The sequence below is a fragment of the Equus caballus genome, chromosome 1, assembly GCF_041296265.1.
Source record: "Equus caballus isolate H_3958 breed thoroughbred chromosome 1, TB-T2T, whole genome shotgun sequence".
NCBI lineage: Eukaryota > Metazoa > Chordata > Mammalia > Perissodactyla > Equidae > Equus > Equus caballus.
The window spans coordinates 48897377-48920631 of NC_091684.1; the positions used below are offsets into that span (position 1 = coordinate 48897377).

Genomic DNA, 23255 nt, shown 5'->3' on the forward strand with positions numbered 1-23255 from the left:
ACCATATCTAGAAAGTTTACTAAGTATTGGCTACCATCTTCATTTCTGAACCTCTCAAAAAGGAGAAAAGACCAGGTGAGGATCCCCTGCCCAACTATGAAGCCAAACGGAAAAACAGAGAAGGCCTTGTTCCCACTTTCCCCATCAATCACCAGCCACTTCTGAGCAACAGAAGCTGAAAGTAGGAATCACAAGTAGAGAACTTGAACCTCCAAATCTGGGGCAAAGAGGGAGGGAGATAACAGACATGTATGCCAGCTTATTTTAGTCCATGCTTCCTGAAGCTTGACTGGTAGCTAGATCCAGAACCCCACCAATCAATAAGGCTGGACATTACATCTGAGAAGCCTAAATTTGCTCAAACCTACTTGAACATATACATTTCCATTCCTCTAAAAAACTATCAATAAAAGCCTTTTGATAGTATGTGTACTAGGCATCTGTGTTCATACACAGGTACAAATGAGATTTAACATATAGAACTAGCCCAAAATCTTTAAAAATAATTGCCAACAAATGTTTTATCTTAAAAAGAAAAAAAGAATCCTATTGGTCATGTTCTAAAAATAGTTACAGGTGATGATTGTGCAACTCCATGAATACACTAAAAACTGAATTGTACGGAATCGTACACTTTAAATGAGTGAGTTTTATGGTATGTAAATCATATCTCAACATAAGTTTATACTGAGATAAGCATATCTCAATGTAAGAAAAAAGTTTCTGTGCTCCGCCTTAGCGACCTGGGGTTCGCAGATTTGGATCCCAGGCAAGGACCTACATACCACTCATGAAGCCATGCTGTGGCAGTGTCCCATATACAAAATAGAGGAAGACTGGCACACATGTTAGCTCAGGGCCACTCTTCCTCAAGCAAAAACAGGAAGACTGGCAACCAATCTTCCTCACCAAATAAACAGATAAATAAAGCTGTCAGAAAAAAATTTTTTAAAAAAACACATTGGTCAGCACATTCTTATGCTTCCCTAAAGTTACAATAATTTGCTGAACTGACAGTACTTTCTACATTTTACTACTTTGGATTATAAGAATTTACCAAGCTTTATAAAACTCTACCCTGAGCATATAAGAAAAGATGCCCAAATAAAAAAAGAAAAAAAAAAGGGCCAGGAAATAAATTACGTCATTACTCTAATACTAAAGCTCAGCTCACTTTTTAAAAACATTATTGACTGACTATTAGCTAACTGGGGACAGTCACAGGCAGACACCATGATTCACTACTAATGCAACTTGGCAAATCCTGTGAATAAGCAGAAGGAAGACAAAGAAGTGAAGCAAAGAACAAGCTCAAACTGGAGCCCCCTTCTCTCCTCATTCTCAAAATGTGGTTCAAGCACTATCCACATCAAAAAAACTTGCAGCTTTTATTTAACAAGTATATCACTAAACGCCAACCTACAGCTACATAATCAAAATGTCTGGGAGTTGAGTCTATTAATTTGCATTTTAAGAAGCCTATGGGTTATTCTTAAACTCTGTCAAGTTTGAAACTCTTCTCCATTCATGAACCTTCTTCAATTAAGTAGTCAAGCTGCTTGTTTAATCAAATTCTCTCTGCTCTGTCAAAGGCCTTGAAGTGGCAAATACTGCTTCAATATTAACTAATATTAAGAGAGAGAAATACTGTGACCTACATAGATCATTTTGTCTCCTAACTACGAAACTTACCAGTATTTTTTAAAAGACTGCAATTTAAAGCCTGGAGGTGGAGGATGAAGGAGTGGGTAGGAGATAGGGAGGAAATTATGCAAAGAAAATATTTTTCTTGATTTTTTTTCCTACTCAAAATGAGAAAAGAAACTGCCCAATAAACCAGGAAAAAAAGGACATCTGTAAATTGATACAGTATTAAGTACCAGTATACATTATTTTCATTCAATTGTAAGATTGGCCATTAATTTGTATGTATCATTTAAGAAACTGGTTATGAAAAGCAAGTGTTAATAAGTTTTCTTTAATGAAGTAGAGAAGGATTAGAAAGAAAAACACATATATATTCTTTTTTATACTACTAGGCTTAGTTTTATATAAAGACTTTTAAAAAGCCACTCTCATGAATTAAGATTAAAAGATAGATTTTTAAGAAAAGATTACCATTTGGTGCAGTGGGAGGTGACCAGATACCATAATATTTTGGCAAATATTTTCGTAGCTCTAAAAGAACACCATCAGTACAATCAGCAGCATAAACCTGAAACAAAGAGAAATATAACATTTGCATGTTAGCTTTCTTATAACGCTTTATAATTGCTATATACTTTTCAAATAAAACAATACTGTTGAATCACAATTTATCTGGTCTGAGTTTCAATTTGGAAGTAAATTTGGAAAAAGCAAAAAAAAAAGATTACTGTGCGTCTCCAGTGAAAAATTATGTGTTGTTTAGAGCAAGGTCTTCTCGGTTACTTAACTCTAGGCTTTCACTATCCTTCAACTATTTTAGAACTAAGTAAGTTGTAGATAACTCTTAGCAAATACAAAATAATTCTTGTTCATAGACATGCAAATAAATTCTGGCCAGAGGAGGTTCAATTGGTGTCTCTCCACCACCCCCAAGGGATGGGGGGAGTTTAGTGTCCATTTGATCACATCTATAAGCAAATTGCGATTTTACTTTTTTTAAAAAAGTTATCCTTTAACTTAATGTTAAGTCTAATTATAGCTCATTTAATTCCTTCATTTATAACCAGTAAGAATTTTAGAAAATACTAGAAATGTTCAGATATCCTGGAACTAGGGTCTTAGTTTTTTTCCTAGAAGAGGAAACAAATATTTTTGTCTTAAAAACAACTTGTAAGACATCTTATCCAATGAAATTTCACCAGATATGGTCTACCTAATTATCCAAAACCATTAAAGTTTACTGGTATAAAATGCTTATGAAATCTTAGTATTTGAATTCTAATTATATATATCAAACCATGCCAAGTAGTTACATACAACATAACTTTACAGAATAAACTCAAGTGTGGCAGAGACTCACCAAATATTCATATGGTACGTTGTATTTCCCAGCCTCCCCTACTGAAATGTGAGCAGAAGTGATATTAGTCACTTCCAGACCAAGGTAATTAAGAGCAGGGTGTACCTTATCATCCCTCTGTTCCTGGCACAATGACAATGAGGGCAGTGTTCATGATGACGTAAAAACAAGATGGAGGAGCCAAGTATATCTCTATGTACTTACCTAAAGAAGTCCATGAAATATTTATAAGCGAAAAAGATAAAAGAACTGGAAGAGTAGAGAAGTAAACCTTCTCTTCTTATTTTAAATATAAATTTCTTAAAGTACTAGGACTGGTATTTACTGCAACATGCCAGACTTTCTACCTAAAAATGTAAGATAAAATTAACGAATATTTCCTTAAATGCATAGCTGAGCTCCCAAGAAAGAACAGAAACTAACAAGGATCTAAATAAAGAGGAAACCAAAAGCGTTAAGCTGAGCAGTGATCTGTGGGCTTCACAAAGGTCCACTATGAAGACTTGAACCAAAGGATCTCTGAATTTAGGGACCAGGCATACATGATGATAGAATTACTATACTGAAAAAGGGAGAGCAAATAAAAATCTAAATAGTGAACAGTAAAAACCTTGGCATCCCTCTCCATTCCCCTACCATTACACTACAAGAATGCTGGTGGCCAAACTGATTGAGAAAAAGAGAGAAGCAGCAAGTCAACAATATCAGGAATAAAAAGTGAGTCACAACTAGATTAGCAGAGATTTTTTTAAATACTATGAAGAACTTTGCCAAGTGGTCAATTTTGTATAAAAATATAATCTAACTATTTTACCATTACATTAACAAATAAAAAATCAAGACATTTAAGAAACTAAATCACTGGTTAAAAATATATCCCTTCCCAGGAAAGAATGAAAGGAAAAAAGAAGGATGGACAGGAAGAAAGAAAGAGACAGAGACAGACCACACGCTACTCTGATGAACTTATACTTAAGTTTTATCAAGACTTTAAGGAAAAGATTTTTGTTTTAAAAACAACTTGTAAAACATCTTATCCAATTAACTCTCACCAAATATGGTCTACCTAATTATCCAAAACCATTAAAGTTTACTGGTGTAAACTTTGGATAAATCCTTATCCGATACAAACTCTTTCATAAAATAGAAAAAGAAACACTCCTCAACTCATTCTATGAAGCTAAAAGAAACCTGATATCAAAACCAGACAAGGAAAATAATAGTTTAATCTCATTTATGAGCATGGCTGGAAAAAATCTTAAATAAAACACTAGCAAACAAAACCCAGTAATGTGCACTATTATAAAACAAATAAAAAAGACATGTCCAAGTAAGTTTTATTCTAAACTTAATACTAGAAATCTATTATGGCATTTACCACATTAACAGATTAAAGGAAGAAACTCATATGATCATTTCAACAGATACAGAAAAGGTAGCTGAAAAGTATTCAATACCCATTCATGTTTTAAATTGTTTCTTGAAATAAAAATAGAAAAAATTCTGTCTATCTTCCCCTTTCCCAAGAAGCTAACTTGAATCAACTGCATGACAATGGGTGGGTCCCTTGCCCTCTTGCCATTGTCTCTTACTGGTGCAAGAGATGGAGGGTAGAAGAGTTGAGATCAGGTTATTTACTTCTCTAGTTCCCTCCTTATTAGTTCATGTCTTCTCACAAAGTTAGCTTCCTGGGTTTTAGTAACCACTCCCTCTCCTTGCCCTTTCGGCCCAGGGGTGGTATAGCATTATCTCTTGCAGGTGGCCTTAAACTCTGACTGCACCTTTGTAAACAGTCCTTTTATTAAACTGACAGAAAGCACATTTATTTCTTGACAGAACCCTCACTCACACAAAAGGCAATTTCCTTAATCTGCGCAGAAGTAGCTATCAAAAACTTAGAGTCATACTTTAATGGGGAAATGTCAGAAGCACTTCTGTTAAATGAGAGGGACATGCCCCCATCATTACTTCAATGCAGGACTAGACTGGAAGTCCTTGAGAGAAGTAACTGGAATCAAAAGGGACAAACAAAACTTCCAATCACAGAAGATATAACTGTCTATACAGAAAACAATTAGAATTGTTAGAGAAGCTCAGATAAATACAAGTTAATAAGAGTTCAGTAAGATTACTATATGTAAGAACACTATAGAAATATCTATTTCACTCATATATTAGCAATCATTGGAAAACGTACTTCAAAAGAATACTGTTTACAATAGAAACAAAAAATAAAGTACCTAGAATAAATTCAACAAATTATGTACAAGACTTTTACAGAATAAATATAAAATACTTTCTTCAAAATAAAGGCAGTGTGGAGAAGTTAAACGCATATTCTAGAGCTACACTGCTTACATTCAAATCCTGAGGCCATCATTAACTATTTGAACAATCTTGGTCAAGTTATTTAAACTAATCATGCTGTAGTGTGCACGTACCGTATGGTCATGCACCGCATAACAACGCTTTGGTCAACAATGGACTGGATATACGACAGTGGTCCTGTAAGATTAGTACCATATCCTAGGTATGTAGTGGGCTATACTATCTGCGCTTGTGTAAGTACACTCTATGATGTTAGCACGACCAGGAAATCACCTAACGACGCATTTCTCAGGACGCATCCCCGTCATTAAGTGACACACGACTATATATAAAATGAGGATAATAACTAACAGTGCCTAACTCACAGGTTGTTGTGAGGATTAACTGAGTTAATATTGGTAAAGCATTTATAGCAATACTTGTTTTTCAATTTAGCTTGTATTGTTTTTTTTCACTTGCACCTAAATTTAAGAGCTAAAGCTATAAAATTCTTAGAAGAAAATAGCATAAATCTTCATGACCTTGGATATGACACCAAAAGCACAAGCAACAAAAGAAAAAACAAGATAAACTGGACTTCAAAATTTAAAAACATTTGTGCTTCAAAAGATACTACCAAGAAAGTGAAAAGACAATCCAAAGAATGAGAGAAAATCTTTGCAAATCATAGATCTGATAAGGGGCTTATATCTAGAATATGGAAAGAATTCCTAAAACTAAATAAACAAGACAACCCAATGAAAAAATGAGCAAAGGGTCTGAAGATACATTATTCCAGAGAAGATATAAACATGGCAATAAGTACAAGAAAAGATGCTCAACATAATGAGCCATTAGAGAAATACAAATCAAAACAAACCACAATGAGATTAACACTTCACACTCACTCAGATGGCCGTTAAACAAAGCAAAACAAATCAAACAAGCATTGTTTGTGGAACAATATGTGGAACTCTCACATACTGCTGATGAAAATATAAAATGGTGCAGCCGCTTTGGGAAATAATGTGACAGTTCCTCAAAAAGATAAATGTAGAATTATCATATGACTTAGCAATTCCACTCCCAGGTATATATCCAAAGAAAATGGAAACAGGAACTCAAACAAATACTTATACATGAATGTTCACAGCAGCACTATTTACAAAAGCCAAAAGGTGGAAACAATCCAAATGTCCATCAATGGGTGAATGGATAAACAAAATGTGGTAGGTAAGTACAATGGAATATTACTCAGCTATAAATAGGAACAAAATACTAATGCTTACTTTAATGTAGATGAACCTTAAAAACATTACACTAAACAAAAGACGCTAGACACAAAAGATTACATATTGTATAAGTCCATTTATATGAAATACCTTGAATAGGCAAGTCCACAGAAAGCAGATTGGTGGTTACCAGTGAATGGGGGGAAGGAAGAATAGGGCATCATGGCTTAACTGGCACAAGGTTTTCTTTTGTATGATGAAAATGTTTTGAAACTAGACAGAGGTGGTGGTTGAAAAACACTACCAATGTACTAAAAAGTATCCTAGTTATATGGTTAACTAAGATGTTAAGGATGCCTCTTCCCCCTCCCCCACTTTGGTGATTCAACGTACACATTAGCCTATTTAAGGCTCTAAGAAATCCTGTAATAAAAACACTTATTTACACTCAGTATTTCTGAGAAATACAAAGTCTCTCAGTTAAGTGTTTTTCAAAATGTAGGTCATCTCATTAATTGAAGTCAATTTAGTGGATCAGAATAAGGATCTTTAAAAAATGAAGTAGAATAGAAAATACTACACTGCATCAGTAAAGATAAGAATTGTATTTCATGAAGCTTTTGTTTCAGTCACATATACAGTATACTAGGACTTGCTGTCAAATGTATTTCTTACTGACTCACCACCAGAAAACAATGAAAAACACTTTGAATACAACAAAACAAATCTTACCTCACTTACCATATTATAGAATTCCAGCTCTCTTGGACCCCTTGGAGGTGGCTGTAACTGTTTCAAAACTGTGCCATCTGGATGTTGCAATATACCTATAAAACAAAAATTGAATACACTTTAATGCTTTAACAATATTGTACCTTGCATTATAGGATAGATTTGTACCTGAAGTTACAGATAAACAACTTTCATAAATTTAAGCGTTTCCTTTTACTTATTTCAGAAATTTTAACATTCATGCAACACATTTCAATTCTTGTTATACACAAAGCACCAGAAAAAAAATTCTAAGTAGCTTGGTTTTATTGTCTCCAACCACTACTCCCCAGTAGCGCTCTCAGACTTTCTAATAAATAGAACATTTGTGTACATTTTTATAGAAATTCTTTGGTAATAGACTTTCCAAGAGATGCTAATTTATAGTTAAAACAAGAAGTTGAAAGCAGAAGCATAAACTGATGCCACTTTTATTAGCAGAAAAAAAAATACATGCTAATGGTAGTCCTATATGAACTTCTTACTTTGTAATTTTTTACAAGTTTCTCTCATCTGTTACAAGAAAGCAACTAAAAATTTTTCCTGATTCAGATGCACTATGTACAGCTGTACAGATAGTAGGAGGGCACATAGCCAATGGGAAAAGTGGGGGTTGAAATCAGGCACCAACCCTGGAGCAGGAAGGGGCACTTTTACAATCAGCCCACTCAAAGCGGGAGCCTTTTCCTAAAGTCATCATATATGTACTAGCACTGGCCCTGTCCCTATACTATGAAGACTCATTCTCAAACTTACATGTTAAAATCTTAAACTTTCATATACTGAGATTTTACAAAATCATGCTAAACACAATAGGGCTCAAATAAATCTATTTATAATTTTGAAATATGCTATTAAGTTTCTATTTCTTTTGGTAAGTGTCAGGAATTTTTAATCATGACAAAAACGCAGAATTTAATCAACAAAAGCAGAAAGTTGCAACTTAAGAAATACAATAATCACGTTTGTTTTAAGACCTAGACACAGAACAGAAAGGCGGTAAACAGTAATCTGTACGGATATAAGGGAGAGTTATGTCAGCATCATGGCAGAGTAAGAGGTTCCCTGTGTCTCTCACCTCTAAACTACAACCAGACAGACATCCACTGAGCAACACAGGATTCCCTAAACAGCACAAGACGCCCAAGAGATCCAGGCAGCTTTATATCTGAAGGTGGGTGGACTAGACCCCGGGGAAGCAGTGGAACTAGGAAAGCAGTCCTCTGCCCCACCCACAGCAGCAGTAACCCAGGACATGGATCCTCACACAGTGGCCTGAATGACTGCAAGAGGAGGCAAGGGCAGCATGGCCCTGGGCACCTGAATGCCAGTGAGGTGGTGGCAGCCCCTCATGCACAAACACCCAGAAGGCAGCAGTAGCAGCCCCATGTGCGTCTGCAAAGTCCAGAAGCAGCGACAGCCAGTGCACGAATGCCTGAGGGGCAGCAACGGCAGCAGTGCAGTGCTGCCCCACAACAGTCAGTGGAATGGCGGCAGAGGCAGTGGCTCAACCTGCACAACTGCAAGCAGACAGGGCGGGAGCACCCAGCCCCCAGTGGCAGCACCCTGACACCAATTCCACCAGCAGCAGAGGCTACATATGAGTCCGTTGGCCCATACGCCCCCACCAGGGACAGCGACACCTGTGAACCCAGTACCCCTGGCAGTGGTACAACCAGCATCCCCAGACAACCGGGGAACAGCAACACAGGTGGTGCCTGGGACAACAGCATCCGAGCCCAGAGAGAGCCAGTGGACAAACACGAGACTCAGGTGACTGGAATCAAATTAACCAAAGCCATATCCAAATAAGAGAAGGTGATTACTACCACAAATGAACTGGCAGAGGATCTATTCATCAGACACCCTAAAGAACTATAGTCACATGGCAGAACAGAAGGAAAATGACAACTTTCCAGAAACCAAATCTGAAGTCCCAAAAGTTTACAATCTAAGTGACAGAGAATTCAAAACAGCAGTCATAAAGAAACTCAATGAATTACAAGAAATTCAGAAAGTTCAATGAGCTCAGGAATAAAATTAATGAACAGAAGGAATACTTCACCAATGAGCTTGAAGCTCTACAAAAACCAAACAGAAATTCTGGATATGAAGAACACAATTAATGAGATAAAAAATATAGAAAACATAAAAAAGAGAGCAGACCCCATGGAGGAGAAACTTAATGAGCTTGAAGATAGAAACACAGACATGATTCAGGTGGAGAAGGAGAGAGAACTAAGATTTTTTTTAAAAATGAAGAAATTCTTTTTCATGTCGAGAAATATCCAACTCAATTAGGAAAAGTAAGATTATAGGTATCCCAGAGGAAGAAGCGAGGAGAAGGAAGCAGAGAGCTTATTCAAAGAAATAATAGCTGAGAACTTCCCAAACTTGGGGAAGGAAGTGGACACCCGAGTAAATAAGGGTAATAGAACTCCTAATTGCATCAAACCAAAAAGACCTTCTCCAAGGCATATAATATTAAAACTGTCAAAAGTCAATGACAAAGAAAAATACTAAAGGCAGAAAGAAGAAAATAATGTACAAAGGATCCCTCACCAGGCTTTCAGTGGATTTCTCAGAAGAAACCATATAGATAAGATTGTTGGTAAGCAGTTAAAAGATTTTAGGACTTCAGGGGCCGGCTCTGTGGTCAAGTGGTTAAGTTCGCACGCTCCGCTGCGGCGGCCCAGGGTTCGGATCCTGGGCACAGACATGGCACCGCTGGTCAGGCCACGTTGAAGTGGCGTCCCACATCCCACAACTAGAAGGACCTGCCACTAAGATATACAACTATGTATGGGGCGGGGGGGGGGGGGAGGTTTGGGGAGATAAAGCAGAAAAAAAACAAGATTGGTAACAGTTGTTAGCTCAGGTGCCGATCTTAAAAAAAAAAAAAAAAGATTTTAGGACTTCAAGGAGTAGTTTAATATAACTAAAAATTTCTGAAGAGAAATTCTGTTCCCAAAGGTTGGGATGTAGAACAAGAAAGGCCTTCCCATCCATGGAGTGCTGAGATGGTAAACAGCAAACATGAAATCTAAGACACAAACCACTATTAAAAGGCAGGATGGGAGCACTGGCTTGCTTTTGGCAGAGCATGGGAAGATGGGGCCACCTTACAAGGCAGTAAAAATAATTCACCTAACATTTTCAACAAATGGCTAAAGGACAAGTGTAGGTTAGGGAGAGAGTACAGATGGTCCCTAATATAACAATTGTTCAACTTATGAATTTTCTTCGATGAAGATCTAGCAATATGCATTCAGTACAAACTGGACTTCAAATTTTGATATTTCTCAGGCTAGCAATATGCACTGTGATTCTCTCTCACGATGCAGGGCAGCAGCAGAGACCCGCAGCTCCCAGTTAGCCATGCAATCACAAGGGTGAACAACTGATACACTTCCAACCATTTTGTACCCATACAACCATTCCGTTTTTCACTTTCAGTTCAGTATTCAATAAATTACACGACATATTCAACACTTTATTATAAAATAGGCTCTGTGTTAGATGATTTTGCCCAACTGTAGGCTAATGTAAGTGTTCTGAGCACATTTAAGGAAGGCTAGGCTAAGCTATGATGTTCAGTAGGTTTGATGTATTAAACACAGTTTCAACTTACGATATTTTCAATTTACAATGGATTTATCAGGACATAGTCCCATCATAAGTCAAGGAAGATTTCTACAGAACTCTTGAGAAGCTGCAAACACTTGCAGCATCTTCTCCAGGGATCTCTCTTCCAGTGTCTCAAGAGAAAGACTGGGGTAAGGAAAACCCCACCTCTCAAAAAAACCCAGAAAAAGGGACCCTCAGGGGTAGGAAGAGAGGAAGTCCTTGAGGAAGGCAGACACCACTATTATAGAAAAAAAGACCTCCCAGGACCTCTTGCCCCGTGAACAAAACTCTTAAGCTTCCAGGATAAGGGCAGTAAATTATGCTGCCCCCCAAGGCACAGGTGATCCACTGTGGACAGGCAAACGTTAAAAGAAAAAATCCTCTAATCCTGGGGAGCCGAGAGAGCAGAAAACGATAACGGGTTCACAGTTCAGAGGTCTCCTATTACAGGGGAAGGAAAGGAAACTCATGTAAAGCACCTGCTAAAGAGTTTGACTCCCACAAAAAAAAAGGTGTAGGATCACTGAAAAAGCCCACCGCAAGACTCAAGGTCACAGGGCCTTCCTAATATTGAAACTGGACCAGGCAACACAGGACACGCCTACAGCCTAGTCCAGGCCTGCAATCACCAAGTAATCAGCAACAGTAATCTGTATTTGAAGGAGGGGAATGAACACGAAGAAAAACTCTCTCTGAGGCATGAGTGCACAAGGAAGAACTAAAGCAGAGGGTTAAACAGCAATACTGAGAAAAATCCTCTGGCAAACCAGCCCCACTTTAAACATAACTTACATAAACATAATTTACAACATAGGTATTTCAAGCACATGGTGCACTGAAGGTGGATTGGTCTGCTCAGGTTTCTATAACAAAATACCACAGACTGGGTGGCTTCAACAACAAAAAATTTATTTTCTCACAGTTATAGAGGCTAGAAGTCCCAGACCAAGGTGCCAGCCAATTCGATCCTGGTGAGAGCTATCTTCCTGGTTTGCAGACGGCTGCCTTCTCACTTTGTCCTCCCATGGCAGGGAGAGAGAGAGAGAGAGCATGCTTGCTCCTGTCTCTTTTCCTAAGGATACTAAGCCTACTGGATCAGGCCCTCACCATTATAACCTCATTATCTTAACTATCTCCATAAAGGCCCTATCTCCAAATACAATCATATTGGGGCTTGGTGTTTCAACATATGAATTTGGAAGAATACGACATTCAGTCCATAACAGAAGGTAACTATAACAACAACAAAGGTCAAGGCTGGCTCTACTCCTGACTAGACTGGCTCAATCACTAACATTAACAGCCTAGCAGAAAAGGCATATTTATTTCAGGCATAAATAATGTTTGCTCCAGTTGCTTCAATCCTACACATGCTGTCCAGAATTTAATAAAAAAAATTACAAGACATGAAAAAGCAAGGGAAAAAATACTGCCAAGAGACAGTGCAACATACAGAATAGTTTCAGTGATGACACTGATGTTAGAATTATCAAAGCAACTTAAAATAACTATAATTGCTGTTAAAGGTTATAATAGAAAAGGTAAACAACATGAATGAAAAGATGGAAAATTTCAGCAGAACAAAAATTTAAGAGAAAAAAATGGAATGATAGAAATAAAAAACTGTGGTAACAGACAAAAAATGCTTTCTGCGGGCTCATCAGTAGACACAAAACAGCAGAGGAAGGAATCAGTGACTCTGATATCAAGTCAACAGAAATTACCCAAAGTGAATCGCAAAGGGAGAGAAAAAAAGAGTGGAAAAAATCTGAAGAGAGAATCCAAGATCTGTAGAATAATATCAAACAGTCTGAGAAAAGATCTTTAGAATCTCAGGAAAAAAATGAGAGAAAGGCACACCAACGTTCACTGCAGCCATAAATCATAAGAGCCAAGAGGTGGGAGCAATCTAAATGTCCATCAACAGATAAATGGATAAGAAAATGTGGTATGTACATATAACAGAATATTATTCAGCCTTAAAGAAGGAAATTCTTTGATACGCTACAACATTGATGAACCTTAAGGGCACACGCTAAGTGAAATAAGCCAGTCACTGAAGTACAAATACTGTGTGATTCCACTTACATGAGGTATCTAAAGTGGTCAAACTCTTAGAACAGCAATTACAATGCTGTTTTCCAGGAGCTGGTGGGAAGGTAAATGGGTGATTTGTTGTTTGATGGATACAGAGTTTCAGTTTTGCAGGATGAAAAAGTTCTAGGAGATATGTTGCACAAAAACGAGCATATCGTTAAACATTACTGTACTGTACACTTAAAAATGGCTAAGATGGTAAATTTTATGTTTTGGTTTATTACCACAATAAAAAAAATTGTGTATTCAGTGGAACTACAACTATGTAAAATAAATGCATGTTATACTTTCTATCTGTGGATGGAACATTCTAGGTAATTTTTAACCCTTTATTGTCACTTTTTCTAGAAATTTCTATAATAAACACATACCGTTTTTATTATTGAAAAAATAACATAAAAAATACATACATGCTAAAATAATTATACATCTGTACAATCTCAATTACATAAACAAGTTATTTAAAAAGACTGGAAGGGAAAAATTTTTTAATGACAGAAAGAGTTTGAGGAAATACTTGACAATGTCCAAAATGTTCTAAAACTAATGAAAAACATAAAAACACAGAATCAAGAAGCTTACAGAATCCTAAATAGGACATAAAAAACAAACTCCTAGACATTTTAAATATAAAGACACAGATGGCTTAAAGGGATGCGAAAAAATATATACTAGCAAGTACTACTCACAAGAAAGTTGATATATTAATATTATTATATATCAGACACAGGAGAGTTCAAGAAAAGGAAAATTATCATAGAGAGAGGGACATTTCCTAATGATAAGAAAGTCAATTCATTCGGACACAACAAGCCTAAATGTGTATACCTAATAATAAAGCTTCAAAATACACGAAACAAAAACTGACAGAACCAAGAGACTGGCCTGGTGGCGTAGTAAAGTTCGCATGATCCACTTTGGCAGTCCAGGGTGTACTGTACTGGTTCGGATCCTGGGTGCAGACCTACAAGCCACTCATCAAGTCATGAGGCTTCCTCAAGCAAAAAGAGGAATATTGGCAACAGATGTTAGCTCAGGGGTAACCTTCCTCACCAAAAAACAAACCAAACAAAAAAACTGTCAGAAAAGATACACAAACCCACAATTACTCTCAATAATTGATAAAACAAGTATAGAGAGCATTAGTAATGATATAAAAAATTTGAACAACAGTATCAAACAACTAGACCACACTGACACCTGGAATGCTACATCCAACAGAATATACATTTTTTCCATGTACAAATGAAACATTTCCCAAGACTGACCATGTGCTGGACTATAAAAAACAAGACTAAAATCTAAAAGGACTGAAATCACACAGAATATTCTCTGACCTTAACAAAAATAACACTAAGATATTTGAGAAAAATACCAAATTAGATGGAAAGTAAACACATTTCTAATTAATCCATGGGTCAAAATTCACAAGTGAAATTAGAAAATATTTTAACTAAATGATAATGAAAACTCAACACATCAAAATTTGTGGACTGTACCTAAAGTACTACTTAGTGCTTAGAAGAAAATGTGCAGTTTTAAATGTTTGTGTTACAAAAGAAAACAGGTTCCAACTTAAGATGACAGAAAAAGAAAATATTAACCCCAAATAAGTGGAAAGAGAGGAGCAAAAAATTCAATAAAATAAGAGTGAACAATGGAGAAAAATCAGTGAAACTTAGAGTCTCTGAGACCACTAAAACTGATAAACCTCCATCTAGATGGAACAAGAAAAAAAAAGGAAACAGAAATTACCACTACCATTATGAGGAATAAATGAAAGATGGGATATGACTACAAATCCTACAAACATTAAAATCCTAAGAGAATTATGAACTTCATATCAATAAATCTTAGATGAATGAACAAATTCCTGTAGATACAAATTATTAAAACTGCATAAGAATAGAAAATCTGAGTTGTCCTATGTCTACAAAAAAACATTCAATTCATAATTTTAAATATCCTGAGACAACTGTAGGTCAAAATGAGTTCACTAGTAAATTCTATCAAACATTTACAGAAAAAAATACCAATCTTACCAAATTTGTTCACAAAACAGAAAAGCAGGAAATATTTCCCTACTCTTTTTATGAAGCCACCATAGTCTTGATTTTTAAAAACCCCAACAAAGACTTAAAAGAAAATTACACACAATTATCTCAAATGAACAGTCACAGAAATCTTTACTGAAATATTAGTAAACCTAATCCAGCAATATATACAGAATAATTTATCATGATCATATAGACATTATTCCAGGAATGCAAGGTTGGCTTAAATATTCCAAAATGAGTAAATATTTTGATGTTTTGGGGAGACAGAGTTCTCAATGAGAAAGAAGGGAGATACAAATATAAAACAGGGAGAGGCAAAGAACCACCCTGTGGTAACAGATGTAAATTATCAGTGAGCATGAACTCAAATGTTTAAGAATATGAAATTATGTATTTCTTAGTCAAATCTGCTAAAAGGATAAACAGCAACCACACCCAAGTAACAGTAAGTACACCTGGTGCAAAGATCTTGATTTTTAAACAGCTTTTACCACTAAAGGAACCAGGTTCTTGAAAAAATGGCTCATTCCAGGGCAGAGATGAGGAAAGTACAAGATGAACATGGAATATTTTTTTATGCCAGAAAGTGAGAAAATGTTTTAAAATAAAAAAAGGGAAATGTTGAAAAGACAAAGTAGCCAGCTTGAAGAAGCTCCCATTGCCCAAATCTAGAACAATTTGAGCATCAAAAGAAGCAGCAACAATAATGGGTAAGATTCATTCATTGAAGTTTGAAAAATCCATTAGTCCATCCTGATAACGAAAGAGAAAGAGAAGGGAAACTTACATTCCTTAAAGTAGAATGCCAACTAATAAATGTAACAGGAATGACAGAGAAAATTACTATTTTGCAACTATCATAGTAATAAGTGAGTTGGTCAAATATTGTCAATGGATGCTTATCACGTTGGGTGAAAACTTAGATGAGGAGGAACAAGATATTTAACAGTCTCAAAATATTCTTCTCAAATCACTTAATTACAATAGGAAAAATAAAAGCTTTACAGTGGAAAAATCTGGCAGACATCATTTAACCAAGTTGATCAAAGTTATATCACCAGTAATGCAACTGACATCCGTGCTTTATGATGCTTCAAGAACACAACATAACTCACAGAGTGTTCTTCCCAAAAATGCATTAATCTAAATCTAATTATAAGGAAACAATCAAACTTAATTTAAAGGATATTCTAAAAAGCCATATGCCTATATTTTCAAATATTTCATAGTTATGAAGCATAAAGAAAAATGAGAATCTGCTCCAAATGACAGGCAACAAGAGTCATAACAACTAAATGCAACGTGTAGTCGTGGATGAGGAAAAATTTCTACAAAGGATATTATAGGAATAATGGCAAAGATGAATGTTAAATATTCTAAATTTGCTAATTTTACCATGGTAAGGTAATGTTCTTATTTTTAGGAGATACACACTTTATTTAGAGGAAAGGAGTTATGTTTGCAATTTAGTCTTAAATGGTTCTGCAGAATCATTATCAAATAAAGAAAGTGATAAAGCTAATGTGGCAAAATATTATGAAAGGTATACATCAGTTCATTGCACTATTCTTGCAACTATTCTGTAAGTCTGAAATTTCTCCAAAATAAAATTCTTTAAAGAGACAGTGTAATTTGCAATAGCATCAACTACTTAGCAAAAACCTAGTGAATGTTGTGTAAGACCTCTTCACTGATAACTATGACTCTCTAAGTGAAACTAAAAAAGGCCTAAATAGAGATATACCATGTTCAAGTATTGGAAGACTCAGTATTACAAAGGAATCAATTCTCACCAAAGCAATCTATAGATTCAAAGCAGACACAAAACCTTATCAGGTTTCTTAGGGAAAAAAAAGACAAGTTGATTTAAAATCTATAGGGAAATGCAAAGGACCAGAAATAGACAAGACAATCTTGAAAAAAATGAGATGCTTATTGTACCATACATCAAGACTTATAACGCAACTTGAATTAAGACAGTGAGATATTATTGCTAGGGTAAAAAAATCAATCAACAAAAATTAATGAAAGTCCAAAAGCAAATCTAGAAAACTGATTGAAAAAACTGGGGTATATACACACAATGGAGCACAACTGAACTATAAAAAAGGGTGAGGCAGCACTCTGTGAACTGATACTATGGACTTCTAGGATATATTGTTAGGTTTAAAAAGCACAGTGTAAAGCCAGCCCTGATGGCTTAGTGGTTAAAGTTCAGCAGGCTCTGCTTTGGCAACCAGGGTTCGGTTTCCAGGCAAGAAACCACACTACTAGTCAGTAGCCATGTTGTAGCGGTGGCTCACATAGAAGAACTGGAAGGACCTACAACTAGAATATACAACTATGTACCAGCGTTTTGAGGAGGAAAAAGGAAAAAAGAAAGAAGTGCAAAACACTATATAAGCATACTACTTTTTGTGTCAGAAAGAAAGAGAAATGAGAAAACACAGAGATCTGCGTATTTTTGCAACAAGAAACTCAGAAAGGATAAATGAGAAAACAATGAAATTGGTTACCCACAAGGGATGCTGAGGAATAGGATGGAGTGACAGGGAATGGAGTGACACTTCTAATAAACTTTTCATAAAGTTTTGACTTTTGGAAGCATGTTAATTTTATAAGCATTCAAAAATATATAATCAAATAAACAAAAATGAAGAGAGGGAACTGAATTTAAACAGAAACAAATGAATCCAATTGTATTTCAAACAAATAATATTACAACAGAGAAGAGGGAGTAAAAATAACAAGAAAAAAACCTTCCAATCCAAATAACTTTTGAAGTTTCCAACCACATCCCCTCAGTATACGGCAATCTCATCCTGAATTCTTTATTCTAGGTTTGTTTTCTGCAGTAATATGGGTATAAAAATTCTGAAAATTATAGGATTGGGAAAAAAAACCAAAACCATTAATATTCTTGGAAGCCAGGTCCTCACTGAGGTAGACGGGAAGTACAAATTTAGAATCAGGAAAAGAACTCCGTAGAGTTGGAATGAAATTGGAAGTATTAGTATGAAATTAGGATTTCTAAAATATCTATACATACTTTTTAGTTATGTCCATTGAAAAGGCCTGGAAGCAATGATACCCCAGTGGCAATGAGCACACCTAGCACCCAGATCGTGGTTTCTAAATACCATTTCCCACTAAAAATGAACCAGGGGTCCTTGGAGAAATGGCTGGTTCTGGAGCTGGGAAGGGAAGGTATGAGATGAGTCTAAAATTACTTGTGACAGAAAGGAAGCACTCCCAGTGGCCAAATCTGGGACAATCTAAACAGCAAAGTAAATAAGTTCTATAACGGGATATGACACTTCATAAAATAAGAATCCATAAGTCCAAACTGATCATAAAAAAAAGCACACAGATATGTACAGAGGAGTAAAGGGAGGGCTACTTCTTATAACAAAATGTCGTTAAAATAGGGTGCGTGGTTAATCTGGAAAAATCAGCATTTTTCAAGTATCAAAGACTACTTCAGGCAAGAATCATAAATAAACACCAAATCTAGGGTGAAGTGTGATGAGGATCCATACAGCTGCACAATCTTAAACTGTCCCTCCACAGACATCTTATTGTTGCAAAGGGAAAAAGATTAACTATTTACTGGAGAAGCCTCACTTGGACCAGATGATCAAAATTACCATCACTAATAATGGGCAGATAGAGATCATGGGCCTCCAGATGTGATACCTTAGGAAGGACACATTAGTATAGAGTTCCAGCCAGAAGTGCATCACCTGAATTTCATCATAAGCATCCATCAGAAATCCAAATTAAAGACTGTTTTGTAAAATAACCAGCCTGTACTCTTCAAAAATGACAATGTCATAAAAGATAAAGACTGAGGAACTGTTACAAATTGAAGGATTCTAAGAGATGTGATGCCTAAATGCAATAAATGATCCAGGACTAGTACCAAGAAAAACAAACAAAACAAAACACATTGGAACACTTGACAAAATTAGCATATGGACTATAGATTAGATAAAAACATTGTATCACTATTAAATTTCCCATATTTGATAAATATGCTGTGGTTACAGAAATACTCAAGCATTACTGTGTAAAGGGGTATGCATGATCTATGCAACCTATACTCAAATAGTTCAGAAAAAAAATAATATGCAGAGACAGCGCTAGATTCAGCAAAATGTTAAGTTCTCTATACTGTTCTTGAAACTTTTCTGAAAGTCTGAAATTATTTTAAGTCAATTAGTTTCAGAGACTATCTAATAAAATAGACCAGTAAGCCAAAATAGTTGCGGGTTTTCCCCCCAAAACACTATCAGTTTAAATGCTTCTTTTCCCTACGAACTATGTCATTTCTATATCTTTAGTTGGATCAGGATACACAAACCATATTTCAACTATTCATTTAAAGCTTTAAGGACTTTTGAAAGAAATCAGTGGTACACGTTAAAAATTAATACAGAAAAAGGATTTTATGCTAACTTTGGCAAACTTTGGGAATTTAAATTGATAGCAATTACACTTCTGTGAAACTTTCCTATAGAAAAAGTTGCACAATGTGCAAGGTACACTATAACAAACAAGAATGTTTAATATATTATTTATAATTGAAAAAAAAAATGGTGAAAATTTAAAAATACGTTACCAGAGGAATAAATCATGATACATCCACACTGTAGAATACAACAGTTTTTTAAAAGAATGAAGTGTATCATAAGTAGAAAAATATGGACATACTACATGACACAGAATGAAAACAAAAAGTTGCTAATACATCTATTTATATGAAAAATCCGAATTTTGTTAATGTTTTTGTATGCGCCCAGAAACAAAGGCCTGAAAGGATTCATGGGAAATAGTTACCACTGATTGCCCAGGGAGAGGGAGAGGTGGGGGCAGGGCACTACTACACTGAATTTTTTTCCCAAAAGATCATGTACTACTTTTACCATTTTAAAGAACTAAACACTTTGTAGTCTTAGAAATAAGATTTAAATATACTTTGATAAAATATGATTTCAATAAAGAACATAAAATGTAACTCTCATATTAGAACTATCACATTCTTATCACTTAACTGTAATAAAATCTATTTTTCTGTTCAAGTACCTTTGTGCAATTGGTTCCATGTTTTCAATTTTTAATTTAAAAAAGCCAACAATTCCTTTTTGGAAATAGGTAAGACATCAATCCTAAATTGAAAAACCCTGTCTACTTAATGATAGTAACAAATTTAAACAAACAAACAAAACAAAAATAAATATCCACACATCTTTAAGAAAGTTTATTCTGAGAATTACAGTTGACAGCCAAACCAAAGTATGTTCTACACAATGTACTTTATAAGTAATTTATGGTAGTGGAGAAAGATGATAAATTTTGAACTCTGAATTACTAACCATATTGTTATCCATTTTATGAATATAAAAGAGTATCACCATTCAGGTGTCCTTTTACGAACAATATATAATATATGCAAGATTGTGTAAATGACTGAGAATTAAGTTCAACAAATATTTATTAGATTGACAGCACAGTATCTTTGAGATGCTGTGCCCTGCTGATGCAAAGACAGTCCCTAGACAAGAAAACCTTACAAAATTGAAAAAAAAAAGTTTATTTTAAATTAAAAGCAGTAATAAATAAAATTAAGGACTCCTTCCTCTAGAATCTAAACTACTCCTTTAATTAGGTAATATGGATGACAAATTAACTCTTTCAGCCACTGTTTTTACAATGCAGCCTATGTCACATTCAGGGTACATTTATAATTACCTAGAAATAGCTCTCTGAATAGGCTCACAATTACATACTTTGATAAGCAGTGGTTACACTCTTAAGTGACAATCGTCATTGAGATTGTTTGGGTTTATGCTGGGACTTTTAATCTCTTCTCCTTTGCAGGAAAATTGATCTCTAGGGACCCTCAAGGAAACAATTACTTTTTCAGGCCTCTAGATTATTAGGAATAGTATCATTACAATTCAGTAATATAAATCAATAGGTATGCAATATAAATCTATTAACAGTAATTCCATAAGTACTCTCATTACCAGAAGTGACACACATGATAATATGTCTATGCTAAGCGTCTTGAGAAGGTTGTTTCCTTACATCTATGCGAAGCACCTTGAGGATCATATTTGTTTCCTTGTTTTCTTACCTATGTGTACTAAAGGAACAGTCATTTTCACTCTTTCAACATTTCCGGAGTTTAACTGAGCCCAGTCTGTGTATGAGGCTATGAGAATAAACAGATTTGGTCTCTAACCTCAAGGAACCCAAAATTTATTGAGCAGAAAGCCACACAATCTACATGACAACATCATTTATGCCTCACTTTCAACAAGAGAAAAGAAACAGATAAAGACAATAGTAGTGGGAAATTCTGCTCTTTGAGAAATACATACATTCAAACGAGTACTCATCCATTTTCAAAAATGTTTGAGTTATCTACAAGTACAATGCATGGCCGAAAAAGACAGTGCTCTTAGCAGGACCCCTGGTTTTCCGATTCTAACACATAGTAGCAGTGTGACTTTATGCTTGTCACTTAACCAGGCTTGGCCTCAGTCACCTCGTCTAAATATGTCAGTATTACCTTACCAGCCTAAACTAGAACCATCTTACCAGCACAAACCAAACTGTCTCTAGTGGTTTCCAGGTCGACCTAAGATGCCCAATTCTCACACACTCATCAGTCAGATTCCCCAAATAATCACGGCCCAGAGAACGAGTGTGAGTAAACTAGGTGAATTTCAGTTCCTAAACTGAACTTTGACCTCACCAAGACAATAAACTGAGATAAGGCCCTGTATTGTGCTTTAAACGTTGTGAGCTCACAAAATGTATTACACAGGCCATGATACAGTCTGATAAAGACGGATGAAAAACAACCGAATGTCTCAACTGTGTATCATTCCAGGACAACAGCAGGGTGTATTTCCTACGATGAATCCGAGTTTCTGCACTACTGGAGCCACGCCTCCCAGAGAAATTCAGGAGATAGCAGAAAAATTTCTCAAGGAGGTCAAGGAGAGAGATCCCGGATAAACCCAGACAGGCTTCCCGCCCCCACCCCCCCAAAAAAGAAGAGAAAGAAAAAGCCCTCTGTTTTTTCTTCCCTTCCAGCTATGCAGCTGCACCGAGAAGAGAAGCACCAGATTAGCATCATCTGCATTTCATTCCTTTTCTTTTGCAATAGCTGCCCGCCTATAATAAACAGATCCTGTGCTCTGGGGAGAATTTACTTCCCCGTCCAGTAAAAATGAAGTTCCTTATTTTCACTAACAATACCGTCTCCAGTTGACACCCACCCTCCCTGGGGAGACCAGGAACTCCCCTCCCGGTCACCTCCTGCTGCAAGCCTGACGCCCCACACCCTAGGAATCGCCCCACTTTTCGAGCCCCTGCTGCGCGGGTCGCGAGGCTCCGAGGGAGAGCGGATGAGGCCGGGGGGGGGGGGCGGGGGTGCGGCGTGCAGCCCCGGAGGGGCGTCCATCCCGGCCCCGAAGCGCCAGGCTGCCTCCGCCGGGGGCTCGCGGAGGCGGAAGGGGAGCGGCGAGCCCCGCGCCACCCCCACTTACCCACTTTGTCCTTCCCGTACATGTGCCCGGCCACCTGATGCGAGAGGGGCATGCAGCCGTTGAGGAAGCGCAGCCTGCCGCCCGCCGGCTTCGGGGTGCCCTCAGGGGCAGGCTCGCTCACCGGCGAGGTCCGCATTTCTGGGGGGCCGGGCGCCTCGAGCCGGAGGGGGGATGGCGGCTCCGTTGCCATAACTGAAAGCTGAAGCGGTAGCGACGGCGAGAGCAGGACAAAAATCGGGCGGAGGGAGGGGGCGCCGGAGAAGCCGGGGGTCGCTCAGGCTCGGCCGCGAGGAGGCCCGGGGGTTCCCGCGGCTGGTGTCCGCTGAGGCCCGGGGAGGGGGCCCATGACGCCGCGGAGGCGCGGGCTCTCGCCAGCCCAACTCTCGGCCGAGCGCGGCTCCCGGCCCCCGCTGCTCTGCCGCCGCGGCCACCGGCACGACGCAGCCCTGGAGACTGAAGCGAACAGAGGAGCGGCGGCGGCGCCCCGCGCTCCCTGGGGCCCTGACGGCGACGGCGGCCCCACCTCCCGCGCCCCCGCCCCCTCCCCTCCCCCTCCCGCCGTCCTCCAGTCCCCTCAGCTGCCGCGCGCGCGTCA

The 23255-nt window shown here is 37.2% G+C and overlaps 1 protein-coding gene across 2 annotated transcripts in view; it reads right to left on the reverse strand.

Moving 5' to 3' along the window:
* The window catches only part of IPMK (inositol polyphosphate multikinase), a 41232-nt gene extending 18025 nt beyond the window's left edge, over nucleotides 1-23207 (reverse strand). Inside the window, exons 1-3 of one of the 2 annotated variants that reach the window (XM_023643441.2) lie at nucleotides 22661-23207; nucleotides 7288-7373; nucleotides 2119-2215 (exon numbers count right to left, since the gene is read on the reverse strand). In XM_023643441.2, the coding sequence (XP_023499209.1) occupies nucleotides 2119-2215; nucleotides 7288-7373; nucleotides 22661-22850 (373 nt within the window). In that variant the 5' untranslated portion in view covers nucleotides 22851-23207. Of the gene's footprint in view, nucleotides 1-2118; nucleotides 2216-7278; nucleotides 7374-22660 lie in introns of both variants that reach the window. The other variant, XM_023643438.2, reaches the window with a different exon arrangement.
* Nucleotides 23208-23255: the final 48 nt, after the last annotated feature.